Genomic DNA, 16,521 nt, shown 5'->3' with positions numbered 1-16,521 from the left:
CCCTAATTTATCAAAGGGACATAATGCACCCAAAAAAGGGGAAAGGCCTCATGGAGAAGGGCCAGGGAAGAGATAGGGGAGGCCAGGAGATGCTGGGGATGAAATAAGAGGCAGCTACTAGTGAGAATGATAATAAATAGAAATTTTACAGTCCCAAACAGCGCCCCCTGACCTGTGGTGCCCTGTGCGATGGCACCGGCCGCACTACAATAGCTACGGCCTACTGCCTGGATATGGTGGCATATCTTTTAGCATAACCTTGGCCAAGATTATGCTAAAAACCTCTATTGATTGCAAAATGTTATTGCATTTATATATTATCAATCATTTGGAGTTGTGCACCTGAGATTTGTCTGTTTTTGTGCCTGCAATTAGTCTAATCAGGTAGCACCTCCCGTTATATATATATTCAGGGTGTGCAGTCTAGGAATCTTTCCCGTGACATATACGGGTGACTGAAATGTTTGTAATATGAAATACACTGAATGAATTGATCCAAGTGTTTGTTCATCCTGCCCAAGAATAACCATCTGAGGCAGCCATCTGGGGCGCACTGCGTAGGTTACATCTGTCAGGGTGAGCACCCTTACATCAGTTGCTGTGCTGAGAGTTGTAGTGCTATTTATTACTTATCTACTATATTGTACTGTACTGTTTTACCCTGTACAATCTTATTATCTTGGCCTTTGTACCGTGCTGTGGACAACTTGTGGCGCCCGATAAATAAAGTTTATTAATAATGAAAAGTTAACATAGGCTTGACATGATTGACACATGACAGTATTGGAATCACTTTCAGGGAATTGTTATATTATGACATTAATTTGGGAGATTTTGTTTCCCCTCAGCATCACTACTGTGAATATATAATATAAGATGGTTTCACTACTCCCACAACAATAATAATAAAACAAAACAATAAAACAAAAAGTTACATTTCTAGAAAATATTCTATATTTTTCCTAGGAAGAAAAAAAAATGTGTTAAAGAAAAGAAAATAGTTTACATGTAATGTGTAGGGTTTTTTTTTTAGGAGATAAGAAAATGTTTCTAACTTTCCACAAGAGATAAAAAAGCCTGGAGGATATATCACACACACACTCTCTGTGCCACCCACCAAGCTGTAATGTGAAATCTGAGAATGGAGGCATCAGGAAAAGCTATTAGAAAACAAGAGGAAAGAGAAGGGAATTCTCACACAAAGAAAATCTGTGGGGGGGACACCAGCTTTGCAGCATTGTGTGAGGAGCTGCTGGTGACAAGGACGGGACCCACATCACACCCAGATGCATGCTATCCTGACCTGAACTATATGAAATTAACTCCCTCCAGGACACGTACTCTCTGATTCTGTCTCCGGGAATCACGGCGACTGTCTGCAAAGTTTGGATGGACATAACGGGGTCCTTCAGCCACTGTCACACGAGTATAAGGATAGGGCTCCTGCTCTCAGCTTTCAGCACAGGTCAGTCTAACTTCAGTCTGAATGCATGTATATATAAATCTATCTATCTATCTATCTATCTATCTATCTATCTATCTATCTATCTATCTATCTGTCTGTCTGTCTGTCTGTCTGTCTGTCTGTCAGTCTGTCTGTCTGTCTGTCTGTTTCTGTCTGTCTGTCTGTCTATCTATCTATCTATCTATCTATCTATCTATCTATCTATCTATCTATCTATCTATCTATCTATCTATATATGCCTCCATATGTGATTATTAACATTTACTTAAATAGCACCAGCATATTCTGTACATATATATATAAATATATATATATTTATATATATATAAATATATATATATATATATATATATATATATATATATATTATGCACACACACCTGGGGGACATGGGGGTGCATTAATAGGCAGGAGGGGATGCCGTTGGGACTGTACAGCCGCATCATTACAGTGTGGAGTTGCTGTTGGTGCTGTGATTGGATCCCAGAGGCCGTGCACCGTGCACAGTGTGACATACATACACTGTATCCTGGGTGTGCATTGAAAGGACACATCTACAATCATATAGTGGTGATGAGTATCACGTACCATCCTGGGTGTAGTCTGGTGGAGACATCTAGATGTAGTTCATTCTATAGCAATGTGTATGTATGAGGGGAGAGTGGTTGCAGGATGAAGCAGTGTTAAACATGAAGCGGTCATTAATGTTACTGGGAGAGTAGTGGGTACATAGAAGTGATTACTAGCAGACACTGTAGGAGAGAAAAGTGTAAGTAGGCTATAGGGATGCTTTGGATAGGACCAGGTCATTCCAGTTATTGGTAAGAGATGATCTCCAAGTGTTAGACAGAATGATGTATAGGAGGTGATAAAGTACCAACCAATCAGCTCCTAACTGTAATTTTTCAAAAGCAGTCTGTAAACTGACAGAAGCTGACTGGTTGGTACTTTATCATTCTCCACTTCATCACTCTCCAATTTTAGAGCATGATTCATGGCGGATCGCAATTGTGAATGCAATAGCGATTACACACGCAGTCTCACTGCGATAGTATGCTAATCCATTGCACTACACAGGGACGCCCACCTTACCTTACACACATCCGGAATGTTTAGCAAGACTGCGAAACCATCAGTAACATGGAGTAACATCGCAGCCTCACGCACACTTGCACAAGGTCAGACCTTACTCAGGAATTGCTAACATCGTCGCATGCTATCAGGCCTCAGGCTGCGTATGGCATCGCAGTGGATAATTTATGCACGCCCATGCAACGGCATTTGAACGCACTGGCAAGCCTGCATTTTGCCGACCTCCTCCCGTCACCAACACCAAATGGTACCTCCTGTCAATCACTCTGCGATAGATCTGCGTAGTCACTGCAGTCCCGATCGCAATGGCTGGTTCGCGCGCGTGCAATGCATACGCATGCGCAGAACACAACAATTGGCCGATTGCGTGCCTAATCGCAGTTGTGATCGGTAGTGAATCAGGCCCTTAGTGTATCGCCTCTGTGTATCATAGTGTGCATAATCCAACAGCAATTTATATTGTGATCACTAGATAAGGTACATCATTATCTATCTATCTATCTATCTATCTATCTATCTATCTATCTATCTATCTATCTATCTATCTATATCATTATCTATCTATCTATCTACATATATATATATATATATATATATACATGGCTAACGCTGCTCCTCACCTTTATGGGGGGAATTCAAGTGTGTTGCATGCCGGCGGCTACTAGATAGCACCAATTCAACTATTGCTCTGTTCGGGCGCGCACAGCCGCCAGCGCTGACATTTTTACTGGCTGCTACAAATTACCGCAAAGTGACCAGTTTGAGTGCTCAAACGGGACTTTTCATGGCCACGGGCTGTTAACTAATTATTATACATAAAGTGGAAAAGTGGAAACAATTTACAGTAAGGGTGCCCACACACATAGCGATATTTTACCCGATGTGGCCGATTCCGACGCATTGGAACGACAGATAGTGTAAAATATGTCAAAATTGTGAAGAAATCGTGAGTCCCCACTCACGATCACGATGTGATGCGCGTCCCCGCTGGTCGCACATCGCATCTTCAGATCTGCCGTGCAATAGGGCAGATCTGCCAATCTAGGATACAATACACAATGAAAAGTCTGGATGCAGGAGAGATCGTATGAAGATTGGACAACAAATTGTGTGCAGATCGTGTGGAGATCGTGTGCAGAGCTGCCGGGGAGAGTTTCAAGGGAAATCGTACACAAATCGTACACATTGGCTGATCGTGTGCACATCGGTATGTGTGTGGGTTAAGAAATGATTTGTAGGCACAGAGCTAACTTGAGAGATGCAGTTATCCAGGCACTGAGGGGCCCATTTATCAGCTCACAACTGACATTTTTCAAACAGATGACAGTCATGAGCTCATTGGCTGGAGCATTGTTATCATCATACGCAAGAGTTTTAAAACTCATTGCATATGATAAAACTTGTTGATAAATGAGCTTCTAAGGACATTTATCTTTCTTAATGGATACGTTACACATGCGGAAACAGTAGTTTCCGCATGTTTTAAGTAACGGGCCCATTCATTATTCGGAGACTGATGGGACCATTTAGTATTCAGACTCCTAAAACTGTGGGAACCAATGCAATCTTCAGATAGCGTTGATTCCCAGAGCCCTGCTTCTTCCTGGGCACTGACTGCTCAGCGAGCGTGCGCATGCATGAACTTAGGCTACGCACGCGCAGCTGACCGGCATGATGTAGGTGTGTTAGAGATAGCGGGGTACACCACCACAACTCGCTGCAAGCTGGATACATAATTATCTTGAGCCATCCGAGACTGGTGCGCACACTGATATAAATACTGGAAGACAGCTGTGTATGTGTAAGCTGGTTCCGAGTCTCTTCATTGGCTAATGAGAAGAAGTTGTACTGACCACCTAGTTTTAATGTCCGCTACCTATAAGGCTAGGATAATATTTATACCAGCTGGCAGTTTTAAAACTTTACATGTGGAACGGCAGCAGAGAGTAGTATAAGTGTTGGTAAGCAGCTGAAAACACAAACTGGTGTCTATATTGTCTGCAGCTGGTTTTGCTATAGGGATGCTCCTGTGTAAACAAACATGTCAGTAATGGAAATAATCAGTACATACTAAGATATATGCCTTTTAGTACAATGATGCACTTACACAGATATCATGTGGTTGATTGTTTTGTTGTGCAAAAGTATATAAAAATCTAAAGGCTTTGCAGTATATAAAATTTGAAAACCAATCACAATCTAAGGGCCTGATTCAGAGCTGAACGCTCTGACCAGAGCGCTCGCTCTGAATCAGGGCCCTCCTCCATGAAAATGGAGCGGCCTCCTGGCCGCTCGTATATGCTGTGGGTGACCACAGCATATACAGACCCGGAGCGATGGAAAGCCCGTCGCTCCCCGGGGCTCGTGCATGCGCACGACGGAGCTCCCTCCGTCGTGCGCATGCGCAGTGGGGAACATCGACCCGCTTGCGAGTATACTGCTGCTCGCGAGCGGGTCTGAATGACCCCCTTAGATCATTATTTTCATGTTCAGACATTAAGGGGTCCATTCATCATCGCTTCATTTCTACAAAAGCAGGTGAAAATTAAACATTTCACCAACAGTACTTTGTAGAGATTAAGGATTGGGACTATTCATTATAAAGGTAAGGCACATACTTGACTACTCTCCCGGTACTCCCAGGAACCTCCCGAAAATTGGGTGCCACTCCCGGCTCCCTGCAAGAGTAGGCAAGTCCCCCAGAATGGCTGCCGACACCCTGCACTTCCTTGCGCCCGCACCCGAAAGTGGATGGTTCGGGGGCAATGAGGCGATTTGTGCTGAATCAAGTCACCGTAGCCCCTCCCCCTTCTTTACAATGACGTAGTATCGGCATTAAAAAGCAGGGAGCATGATGACGTGATCGCGCCAACACGCCCCAACACCGCCCACTTAATCCACCCCCACATCTCCTACTGCACCGACCAGAGGGGGCTGCCAGAATGTCGGTAAGTATGGTAATGCAGGAGATATCACTGCTTCATCCTGCTTACGTTTCAGCCCCAACCTGTCCCGCTGTCCCCAAACACTAGTATGGAGACCTAAAATCGTCAAGCTCTGAAAATACAATATTTTCGGAGCTTGACTGGCACACCAGCTCCTTCCCTATGGTTAGGAGTCCCAAGTTACGAAGAGGGATCCTTTGGGATCTCTCCGCCCCTGTTCCAGGTCCTTCCTCTAGACACCAGGGCTTTGTGCGCCTGTGTGTATCCCAGTTCACTCAAGCGCACTAGCACTGCTAAAGGAGCAGTGATGAGGATTGCGGAGACAGATGATTTTCATGATGAATTGCTCCGGCGCTCGCCGCGAGTAGGAATGTTAATTATCGGTGTCCGCCCAGACCCTGATAATGTACATAATGAATAGACCCCTAAATCACTAACAGTAACTTTTTGAAACAAATGTGAAACATGAACCATTAGCTTGGACTTGTCTCCTACACTCAAGTAGTCAATGGACTTACTGCGTGGTTGAAGCTCTAGGTTTAATGCCCGGAACGATTCAATTATTTGGCAATTTCCCTGCAGCTAACGCTCATTAACTCATAGCTCTTGATTTAAGTACCCGGAGCTATGGAATTACCATGAGTGGAAAGTACCAAAGGGTGCACTTAGCGCGGGGCAGCAGGCAGTAACTGAATAGCTTAGGGCAGAGCTACAGCCTTGCGGTAAGTCCCTTGACTAATTGAATCTGCCCCTCGATGGGAAAAACGTAAATTCATGGGAGCGCAGCCATAACAATTCACTATGGACATTGACGGACAGCATATTAGTTAAGGCCGAAAAATCGCAGCCTCCACTGAGTGTAGTGTTTAAGTCCATTGCATGGCAGGTGAGGGTTAGGCCAGGTACTACACACTAGATGACCCGGCAATCTTGCTGATTGTTTGGGCGATTTATTTCTCCCCGAACCATGCAAGATTGCTGGCACACACAACTGAACAATCACTCGTTCCTTCCTTCATTAAACTACACAGCCCCGCATGGAATATTCTCTGACCGGCCGTACATGTACAGTACAGCAGATCAAAAGATACGATGAATGACGCATGTGAGCGCATAACAGTAGATACACACTAGACGGTGTCCAATTCGCCTTATGTTCTGGAAATAATAAAATAAAATGTCTGCCAGAATAGAGACTAAGGGATAATTTTACTAAGCTCGTCTGACATCGAATGAGACAAATTCGGCCATTAAATGCATATTCGGAATTTACTAAGGGCTAAACTCTACCAACTTTGCTCCATTCGATGTCTAAAACTCTGCCGACAATGTTTTTGGACACATAGACCGTCGGTACAACTCGGCAGCACTTGCCCATAGACATCAATAGGTCCTGGAAATTTACTAAGGATTCGTATTTGTTTTAACGGCCGCAATATATAGTGCACTTAGGCCGCAAAAGACACAAAAAAGAACCCAAATAGAAATCTCAAGTAGAACACTTTTTCCATTGAGTTTCACATCTCAACCTACACAGATGCACGCACGGATCAGGGAGATCCGTGATACATGCATCTGTGTGTAACAATAAACACAGAAGCACGGATGGGATCACTGAGATCACTGAGTATAAAGATAGAAAAAAAAATCTAATACAGGGGACCCCTATATCATTTGTCCCCTGTATTTAGCACAAACAGTACTGGGTCTCCAAAGCCCAGGGCTGGTTGTTCTTTTGGGGGAAGCCACACCATTTTTTTTTTCTATTTTTATACAGGTTTTCATTTTTTTAACACAGAAGCACAGACGAATCTTAATGATCCCGCCCATGCTTCTGTGTTTATTTTTTTACACACAGATACATGTATCACGGATCTCCCTGATCCGTGCATGCTTTTGTTCATTTGCATTAGCTAAAACCGAAAGCTAAATAAAAAGGAATAATACGAATGATATCGAATGATTACACCATCGAAACAACACGAATGACAGCAACTCGGCAGCTTATTAAATTCAGTAACCTGTTTGAAAAATAAAACACATGAATTCTTACGATGTCGCCTGAGATTGATCTCGGATTACATAAAATAGAAATCGGCAGCTTAGTAAATTTACCCCTAAGATGGGGATGTATGAAAGTGCATTTTAAAACCACCGTCAATCGGATGCTACTGTTAAACAGAAGTACATTATTCTATCCTCTGTAATCTGCGTAAATCGAGCTCTGATCTTTGGCAGTTTAGCAAGACGCAAAGCTCACAATGATTTGCAAACCGTCAACAATTTTTATTGCGGTTTACACATAATCCCCCTCCCCCCGATAGATATTATATTTATTACCTGGTGCTGTACATCTGGGGATTTCATATCAATTTAAACTCTGAATGCCCCCAATTGTAGCAGCTTTGGGGCAAACCTCCTTAGGCTCTCTGTAATGGGTGTCAGAAGTCACTGCATTCATCTGATAATGAAGAGCCGGAGGAGGTATTGAAATGCAATTTGTACTTTTAGCAGTCTAATGCCTTTCATATGGAATCCATTCTACATTATAGGAACTACTCGAATGAGCCAAGACTGGTATAAAAGCAACAAGTTGTATTTAAAAAGCCACTCTATATTTTACAGCGAATTACTATTTATTAGTAAGGTTATTATGGTTTATGTCAGATGGAAATATTAATATACATCAAAAGTTTACAATCCGTCAATTTCCTTTTTTTTTGGGCTGATATGAGAGTTGAAGATGGCTCATTGCTTCAAATACTGTAGGTAGAAATGTTTTACATTTGGTCATTCTAAGACAAGTTTAAGAACTTTTTATAAAATGTAAATTGCAGCTGATTCACGACAGTACAGAGACAGGTCAGAGCTGCTGCAATGTTGTGTGAGGGTCCGATGTTACTCGATGTTACAAATGTATACACAGGACTGTGAGGTCTTACGGATGTGAGAAAGTGGTAGTGGGCGTCTCGATGCTGGCTGAGCTGTTGCAAACTTTAGCATATATTCGCAGCAGAACTGCGTACGATTACGCAGCCGTCATCGCAATAGCGATCGGTGCTGAATCAGGCCCTCTGTGCGAGCTGTGTGGGGGAAAGTGCTAAGCTCTGCTGCCAATAAGCAGAACATCCAATTTCTAGTGTACACACTAACGATTTATAGTACCGATCAGAACAATTATCTGTCCCAAGACCGTCGCAAAGGTTATATTTTGAAATAAACTATCAGTAGAAAAGAAATGTCAGACAGATGATCGGAAATTCATACACACTACAAAATGTTCATCGTTTTGGAGCAATGTTGTGCTGCAGGTTTGATCCAACCATCCGATCTCACTGGTGCTGGAACGATAATCGGATCCGGGTGCTGCGTACACACTCTGAGATTATCAGGCCGAGCAGCTGAATATCGTCTGGTCGGCCCAATTATTGTATAATGTGTAAGTAACTGAAGTATAGCCCCGGTTACCAGTGAGACAACATGACCCAGATTCTTTTATTTATTTATTTTATTGCTGATACAAAACTACAGTAGCTGCATGTACGCTGCTGGTGCCTGTGAACTTAGTTGATCTGTATCCTAGGAAATCATTTTACTTTGTGTTCTACTATTTTTCACATTTCATGTTACCATTTATTAGTTACAGAAGCTGTTTGTGTTCCAGCTGTTCTAGGATCTCTCTGCTGCCTGTAATAAATCATGGAAGTTGAGCATTTTTTTACTAATGACAAGCAGAGACCAACATATTCTATGGGATCCATAATGATAAAGTTCCACCACTTATCATTCCTAGAGGCCAAGTCATATTAAGGATTTTTATTATTGAAAGAGTGAGATGGGGATTTTGTTAAATCCAGTTATTTGAACCGATTAGGAGCTTAGACACAGGAAGTGGCCTGGGAGGTCATTTCTCACAGTCACAACCCTTAGGTAATGGTATGTACAAGTGTCACTTCCTGTGTAAACGTAGTGTGACTTCCTGCATTTTGATGTGCGTCTACATACTTAACTCTTCCAATTAATGACAAATTAAGTGACATGTGATTATGATTTTTCAGCTCAGTGAACATATACGTAATAACATAGCTCAGGTGCTGTCACTTACAAAAAGTGTTGATATTGATAATCAACAATGCTGAAAAAAAACAAAGATTTTTTTGTTTCTTTGAATATTAATGTGGGCCCAGAGCCTACGGGACCCAGCAATGCTTTGTCCACCCTCCGAGGCTGTTGAACCATCTTACTGGGATACCCACAGGGTTCTCAAGGCCCACCTAAAAAGAGCAGAGCAGAGTCCTCTTTTCCTCTCAGTACTGTATGTCATGTGATGGCTGATGGAGGGAGGTGAGGGGGTGGATGTCACTGTTCAAACTAAGCTCAGAAATTGTTCCAAGCTCTCTGCTTAATACATCATGTGACATGCGACTGTGGTTGCCATGGGAAAATGGTTAATACTAACATTCATTTTACTGCCTGGCACAGTGATTTATGTTAAAAATGAAAATACACAACTGATATTTTCATGGAATTGCTGGTTTAAGACAGTGGCTTTCTTGCTGTGGTGAAACTAAATGTACCAGCATCCACAAATTTTGCCTGATTTCCTAGAGAAGGCTTAAACATATTGCAGCATTATAGCTGTTACTGAAGTACATATTTGTCCCAGAGTGTATTGTCAATATCAAGTTATCCCACCCACTCTAATTTATGCAGTGTGCCAAAGATGGCTGCCTCACCTGGTATGCTTGTGGCTGAGATGAAAAATCCCAAGATGTGATTATACTGTTGGTTAATTAGTTTCTCACTTTCTGTATTTGGTAATTCCCAAATTTGTCTCAATTCCTCCATCCTACTCATCCATACTTGCCTACCCTCCCGATTCGGCCGGGAGCCTCCCGAAAATTGGGTGCCATTCCCGGCCCCCCGGAAAGGCAAGCAAGCCTCCCGTCCCCAGCGAGCCAACTGTATAAACTCTGGATGGGGGGGCGGTGACATGATTTGCGCTGAATCGCGTCATCGTAGCCTCACACCCTGTTTCACAATGCCATTAATCTCTGCATTGTGATGATGTGTCATGCTCCAGGCCACACCCTTTTATGCCGCGAGTCGTCCCCCGTGTGGTTGCCCGACAGCTCCCTCCCGCAGGAGGGAGCCAAATTTCGGCAAGCCTTTTCTCATCATAACCTACTGTATGTAGTGAACCCAGGATGGCTGCTTCACTAGGTCATTTTGCGGGAAGGATGAACAATCAGCGGAACCAAGGACTGTGTGTGCCATCTGTATATCATATTGTGTCCACTCCCCAAAGTGTAGTCATGTCTCCACATATTGCTTATCCTACCAGGTGTAAGCTATTAGTGCACCCATGGTGGCCGCCTCAACAGTTACTTTCGCGGGTGGGTATCCTGTTATTTGTATATTCGTACTTTGTATCTCCTCATGTGTAATCGCAGCTCCATGTATTTGCTGTTCCCATCCATATTATCCTATGTATTGTGCCCAAGATGGCTCCCTACTTTCGTATGAGGGATGAGCAATCCATGATTGATGGCTCCGTGGGTATCCTGTAATTGAATTATATTTTTTATTTTCATTCACTGTAACTATTGTAGTGCGCACACGATGGCTGTCTCCTTTGTTATATGAGGCAGGATACACTATTCTCAAACATGCGGTCAAACCTCCGAAAAGGATTGACCGCATTCCCCATATGCATCAAGCTCCAGAAAGCGAAACTTTCCAGAGCTTGTTCCCTATAGACAACGCCATCTATAGATGGTGTTGCATAATAGAAGAATATTGGCTTCTTACTGGATATTTCCCCAAGAGGGACCCTCCCAGGCTCGCACATGCACTGGCCAATGGCTATGCATGCGCAGAAGGGCTCCGGGGTCATAAAGTCCTCAACCGAGTTATAAAGTCCTCACAATGTAAAAGACTGTTCTAAATGTCACTAGGCATGCGATGAGTGGCAGGATGCATCGAATTAAAAATGTGATGTGTGATGCATCCCGCCTATGGTGTCCATATGTAAAACACACAGAGTCCTTTTGGAGGAAAGCACTATATAGATAATTATTATTATTATTATTAATTAGTAGTTTTTCCAAAGTTAACTTTTCTCCATTGCTACCTAAAAGTAACTGCTTCTACACCATACGGACTCTGAAAGAGTAGGTCACCCTCCTGCATTACTCCCACTTCTTCGTAAAATAGACAAGACAAGGGGCTCAATCACACGATTCTCAGAAAATCACAGACTCGCAATTTGTGGCATTATGCTGGGAAGCAACGGGACCTAAGGACAATGTGAGTCATATGTATCAAGGAGGGTCATCTCCCTGACCAATTCTCCTCCTCAGGCTTTTTCTAACATCTGTTCCATGAACCTTATACTGTACAACCCCTTATTCTGGTTACTAAAGTACAATGCAGAGCCCTATTTCTTATTACTGCAGTTTATTTGAGAGTCTATTTATTGGCGAGCACAGTACAAAATAATCAAGTTCTTAGGAAAATAGTAAAATCCACAGGGACACTGAAAGGTGGGGGAGGGCAAGTACGATTTACCCACTCTCGAGCTTGTTGCTGGGGTTCGGCAGTGGCCCAGGTCAGCTGCTGATGGGGCATTGGCCCCCTTTGCAGCTTGCAGTGCAGCATAGTATTTTTTTTTTACGGTGCGTGGCCTCGCCTCTGTGATTTGGCCATGCCCCCCAGTACCTGCCTCAGCTCTCTACGGCCCTGAAAATACAGAGCCCATATTCTAGTGACCACAGTATAATGTGAAACCCATGTGCTGGTGACCACAATCCAATGCAAAGCTATATTTTGATTGTCACAGTACATTTACTGAGTTAATTGCTGCAGATGTTCAGTGAGCAGCTTCCTCTCTGTGTATGGAGCTAAATTCGCTCCTGTACACTTCTGATTGGTTAACGTCATACCATATGAGTTTACTGTATAGACTGGTAGACTGAGTTAAGCGTATGGTCCTTGTAGACCTGACGCACCCGAAAAAACCCTAAGGGCTTGATGCAGAGTTGAATGTACGCCTGCTGGAGTGTGCGAAAGTAAGGTCTCTATGCAGCTATGCCTATCTAACCTAAGAATGCAGCTATAACATAACTCCTGTAGTGCAGTCCATTATGTCACATTATGTACTATTGGTGAGCATTATCCCATTAGAGTAAAGTAGCCTCAGGCTGCAATTAGGCATGTAAGTATTCTAAGTAAGTAATCTAAACTGTTATTCTAATAGTGGACTTCTTTAGTTAAATCTTACTTCAATGGGTGATAAAAAGGAAATCCGGATATAACAATAAATAAAGCCATTTTTCTTTAGAATTTCTGCTATATCTAAGTTATTGATTAGATTTACTGACCTAGATCTATCTAGGAACACATTTATACAAAGAAATGGAGAAACATAGTTATAGAGGAAGGAACTTCTTTTTATTTCATTTTCCCTAGGCATTGGGCAAGCCTGTTCTTCAATCCATACTGTATTGATTGTTGTTATATATATATGAGTTCTATAGACAATCCTTTCTGTATGCCATTGCCAAAGGCCACATGATCTATAGACATGACAGCACACTGTGCAGGTTTAATAGACAAATATTTTTCTTAGCTTCCACAAGCACCTTACATGTGCTAATGTGGCTTTAAAAGGCCACTAAAACTAAAATATCAGTTGAAATAATATGTTTTAATTTAATATTCCAAGATTTACAGTTTGTGGAAACACTCACAAACCGTACCAGATTATGTATGTTCTTGCTATAAAGACAAGTGTGAATTAGGGGTGTGCACTGACAACTTTTCGTGTTTTTTGTTTTGGTTTTGGATCTGGATCTTTCTTCGTGTTTTGGATCTGGATTGGTTTTGCCAAAACCACCCTTCCGTGTTTTGGGTTCTGGGTTTTGTGTTTTGGATCTGTATTTTTTTTTTAAAAAGCATAAAAACAGCTAAAATCACAGAATGTGTTGGTTTTTCTGCTCCTATGCTATTATTAACCTCAATAACCTTAATTTCCACTAATTTCCAGTCTATTCCAGTTCTGAACACCTCACACCTCACAATAGTGTTTTTATGTCCACAAGGTTGCACCGAGGTAGCTGGATGACTATGCTAAGCGACACGAGTGAGCGGCACAAACACGTGACCCATCTAGGAGTGATACTGCAGTGGCAGACAGGATGGCAGTTTGAAAAACTAGGCCCCAAACTGTACATAATGCAAAGAAAAAAAAGAGGTGCAAGATGGAATTGTCCTTGGGCCCTCCCACCCACCCTTATGTTGTATAAACAGGACATGCACACTTTAACAAACCAATCATTTCAGCGCCAGGGTCTGCCACACGAGTGTGGCTGAAATGATTGGTTCGTTTGGGCCCCCACAAAACAAGCTGGCAATTAATCTGTCCCTGCACAAACTGGCTCTACGGAGGCAAGATGTCGTCCTCATCCTCCTCATCCACCGATTCCTCACCCTCTTCAGTGTTGTGTACATCCTCATCCTCACAGAGTATTAACTCGTCCCCACTTGAATCCACCACCACAGGTCCCTCTGTACGTTCTGGAGGCTGGTCTCCCTGGAAGAGTTGATAATTAATTTTTATGAACATCATCTTCTCCACATTTTGTGGAAGCAACCTCCTACGCCTTTCGCTGACAAGGTTCCCGGCTGCACTAAACACTCTTTCGGAGTACACACTGGAGGGGGGGCAACTCAGGTAAAATAGAGCCAGTTTGTACAGGGGCCTCCAAATTGCCTCTTTTTCCTGCCAGTACAGGTATGGACTGTCTGACATGCCTACTTGGATGCTGTAACCGATGTAATTCTCCACCATTCTGTCAATGGTGACAGTATGATATGTAGTGACAGTAGACATGTAAGAAATTGTTGCCAGGTCCTTCAGTCCGGACCAGATGTCCAAACTTGGTCCTGCCTGCCCTGCATCACCGCCAGCGGGTTGCTTAGGATACCTAAGTTTTTTCCTGGCAGCCCCAGTTGCGGGAGAAAATGAAGAAGGAGCTGTTGACATGTCACGTTCCGCTTCAGCTGACAGTGTTTTCACCAGCAGGTCTTTGCACCTCTGCAGGCTTGTGTCGGCCGGAAAGAAAGATACCACATAGGCTTTAAACTTAGGATCGAGCACGTTGGCCAAAATGTAGTGGTCTGATTTCAACAGATTGACCACCCTGGAATCCTGGCAAGGCGAATGAAGAGCTTCATCCACAAGTCCCACATGCCGAGCGGAATCGCTCCGTCTTAGCTCCTCCTTCACTTTCTCCAGCTGCTTCTGCAAAAGCCTGATGAGGGGAATGACCTGACTCAAGCTGGCAGTGTCTGAACTGACTTCACGTGTGGCAAGTTCGAAGGGCTGGAGAACCTTGCACAACACGGAAATCATTCTCCACTGCGCTTGAGTCAGGTGCATACCCCCTCCTTTGCCTATGTCATAGGTGGATGTATAGGCTTGAATGGCCTTTTGTTGCTCCTCCATCCTCTGAGCATATAGAGGGTTGCGTTCCACTGCGTCACAACCTCTTGCTTCAGGTGATGGCGGGGCAGGTTCAAGAGTGTTTGCTGGTGCTCCAGTCTTCGGCACGCAGTCGCTGAATGGCAAAAGTGGCCAGAAATTTTTCGGGCCACCCAAAGCGTCTCCTGCACGCCCCTGTCGCTTTTCAGAAAATTCTGCACCACCAAGTTTATTGTGTGAGCAAAACATGGGACGAGCTGGAATTTGCCCAGATGTAATGCCCGCACAATATTGGTGGCGTTGTCAGATATCACAAATCCCCAGGAGAGTCTAAGTGGGGTAAGCCACTGGGCGATGATTTCCCTCAGTTTCTCTAAGAGGTTGTCGGCGGTGTGCCTCTTACTGAAACCGGTGATACACAGCGTAGCCTGCCTTGGAACGAGCTGGCGTTTCTGAGATGCTGCTACTGGTGACGCTGCTGCTGTTGCTGCGTAAGGTGATACATCTACCCAGTGGGCTGTCACAGTCATATAGTCCTTTGTCTGCCCTGTTCCACTTGACCACATGTCCGTGGTTAAGTGGACATTGGGTACAACGGCATTTTTCAGGATACTGAGGACACTTTTTCTGACGTTTCTGTACAGTCTCCGTATCGCCTGCCTAGTGAAGTGGAACCTAGACGGGATTTGGAACCGGGGACACACTACCTCCATCAATTGTCTAAATCCCACTGCACTAATGGCGGATACCGGATGCATGTCTAACAACAACATAGCAGTCAAGGCCTCAGCTATACGTTTTGCTTCAGGATGACTGCTGTCGTACTTCATCCTCCTCGCTAAGGACTGTTGGAGGGTCAATTGTTTAGTAAAAGTAGTGGTGTTCCTACTTCCTCTCTGGGATGATGAACGACTCCCAGCAGCAGCAACAGCAGCAGCGGCAGCATGAGGCGTAGCAATGCAGGATCCTCCGGAGGAATCCCGGATAGGAGAGTCAGTCATGCCAGTGACATGGCCTGCAGGACTACTTCCGATCCTGACTAAGGAGGAAATTGACGAGGAGGGAGTTGATGGTGTGGTTTGCAGGCGCTTGGATACAACAGGACAACAGGATTTAGGTGTCCCTGGACTGCTTACGGTCTTAGCCAAAGTTTCTGAACTTGACAGTAACTTTTTATGAACGCGCTGCAGGTGCCGTATAAGGGAGGATGTTCCTAGGTGGTTAACGTCCCTACCCCTACTTATTTCACCTTTACATATGGTACATATGGCAAGACAGTTGTTGTCCGGATTTGGATAGAAATATTGCCAGACCAAAGAGGTGGAATGTTTGGTCTTCTGCCCAGGCATGACCGTGATGGGCTTTTTCATCCCATGGACAACAACTGTCTCCCCCGGAGCCTGATTTAAACAAACCACATCACCATCAGAATCCTCCTCGCCAACTTCCTCCTCAGTGCCAGCTACACCAGTATCCTCATCCTGTTGTACTTCAACAGTGACATCTTCAATTTGCATATCAGCAAGTGGACTGTG

General features: G+C 43.8%; 1 protein-coding gene across 1 annotated transcript in view; it reads left to right on the top strand.

Annotated features, from left to right (window-relative positions):
• Positions 1 to 1,374: 1,374 nt before the first annotated feature.
• Positions 1,375 to 16,521, top strand: part of CYYR1 (cysteine and tyrosine rich 1) — a 90,952-nt gene continuing 75,805 nt past the window's right edge. Inside the window, exon 1 of the mRNA XM_088481689.1 lies at positions 1,375 to 1,465. Within this exon, the coding sequence (XP_088337815.1) occupies positions 1,390 to 1,465 (76 nt within the window). The 5' untranslated portion in view covers positions 1,375 to 1,389. The remainder of the gene's footprint in view (positions 1,466 to 16,521) is intronic.

Source organism: Taudactylus pleione, unplaced genomic scaffold (genome assembly GCF_031769625.1).
Source record: "Taudactylus pleione unplaced genomic scaffold, aTauple2 ptg000276l, whole genome shotgun sequence".
Taxonomy (NCBI): domain Eukaryota; kingdom Metazoa; phylum Chordata; class Amphibia; order Anura; family Myobatrachidae; genus Taudactylus; species Taudactylus pleione.
The sequence above is the reverse complement of the archived record's forward strand: the minus strand, read 5'-3'. Positions and strand labels throughout refer to the sequence as shown.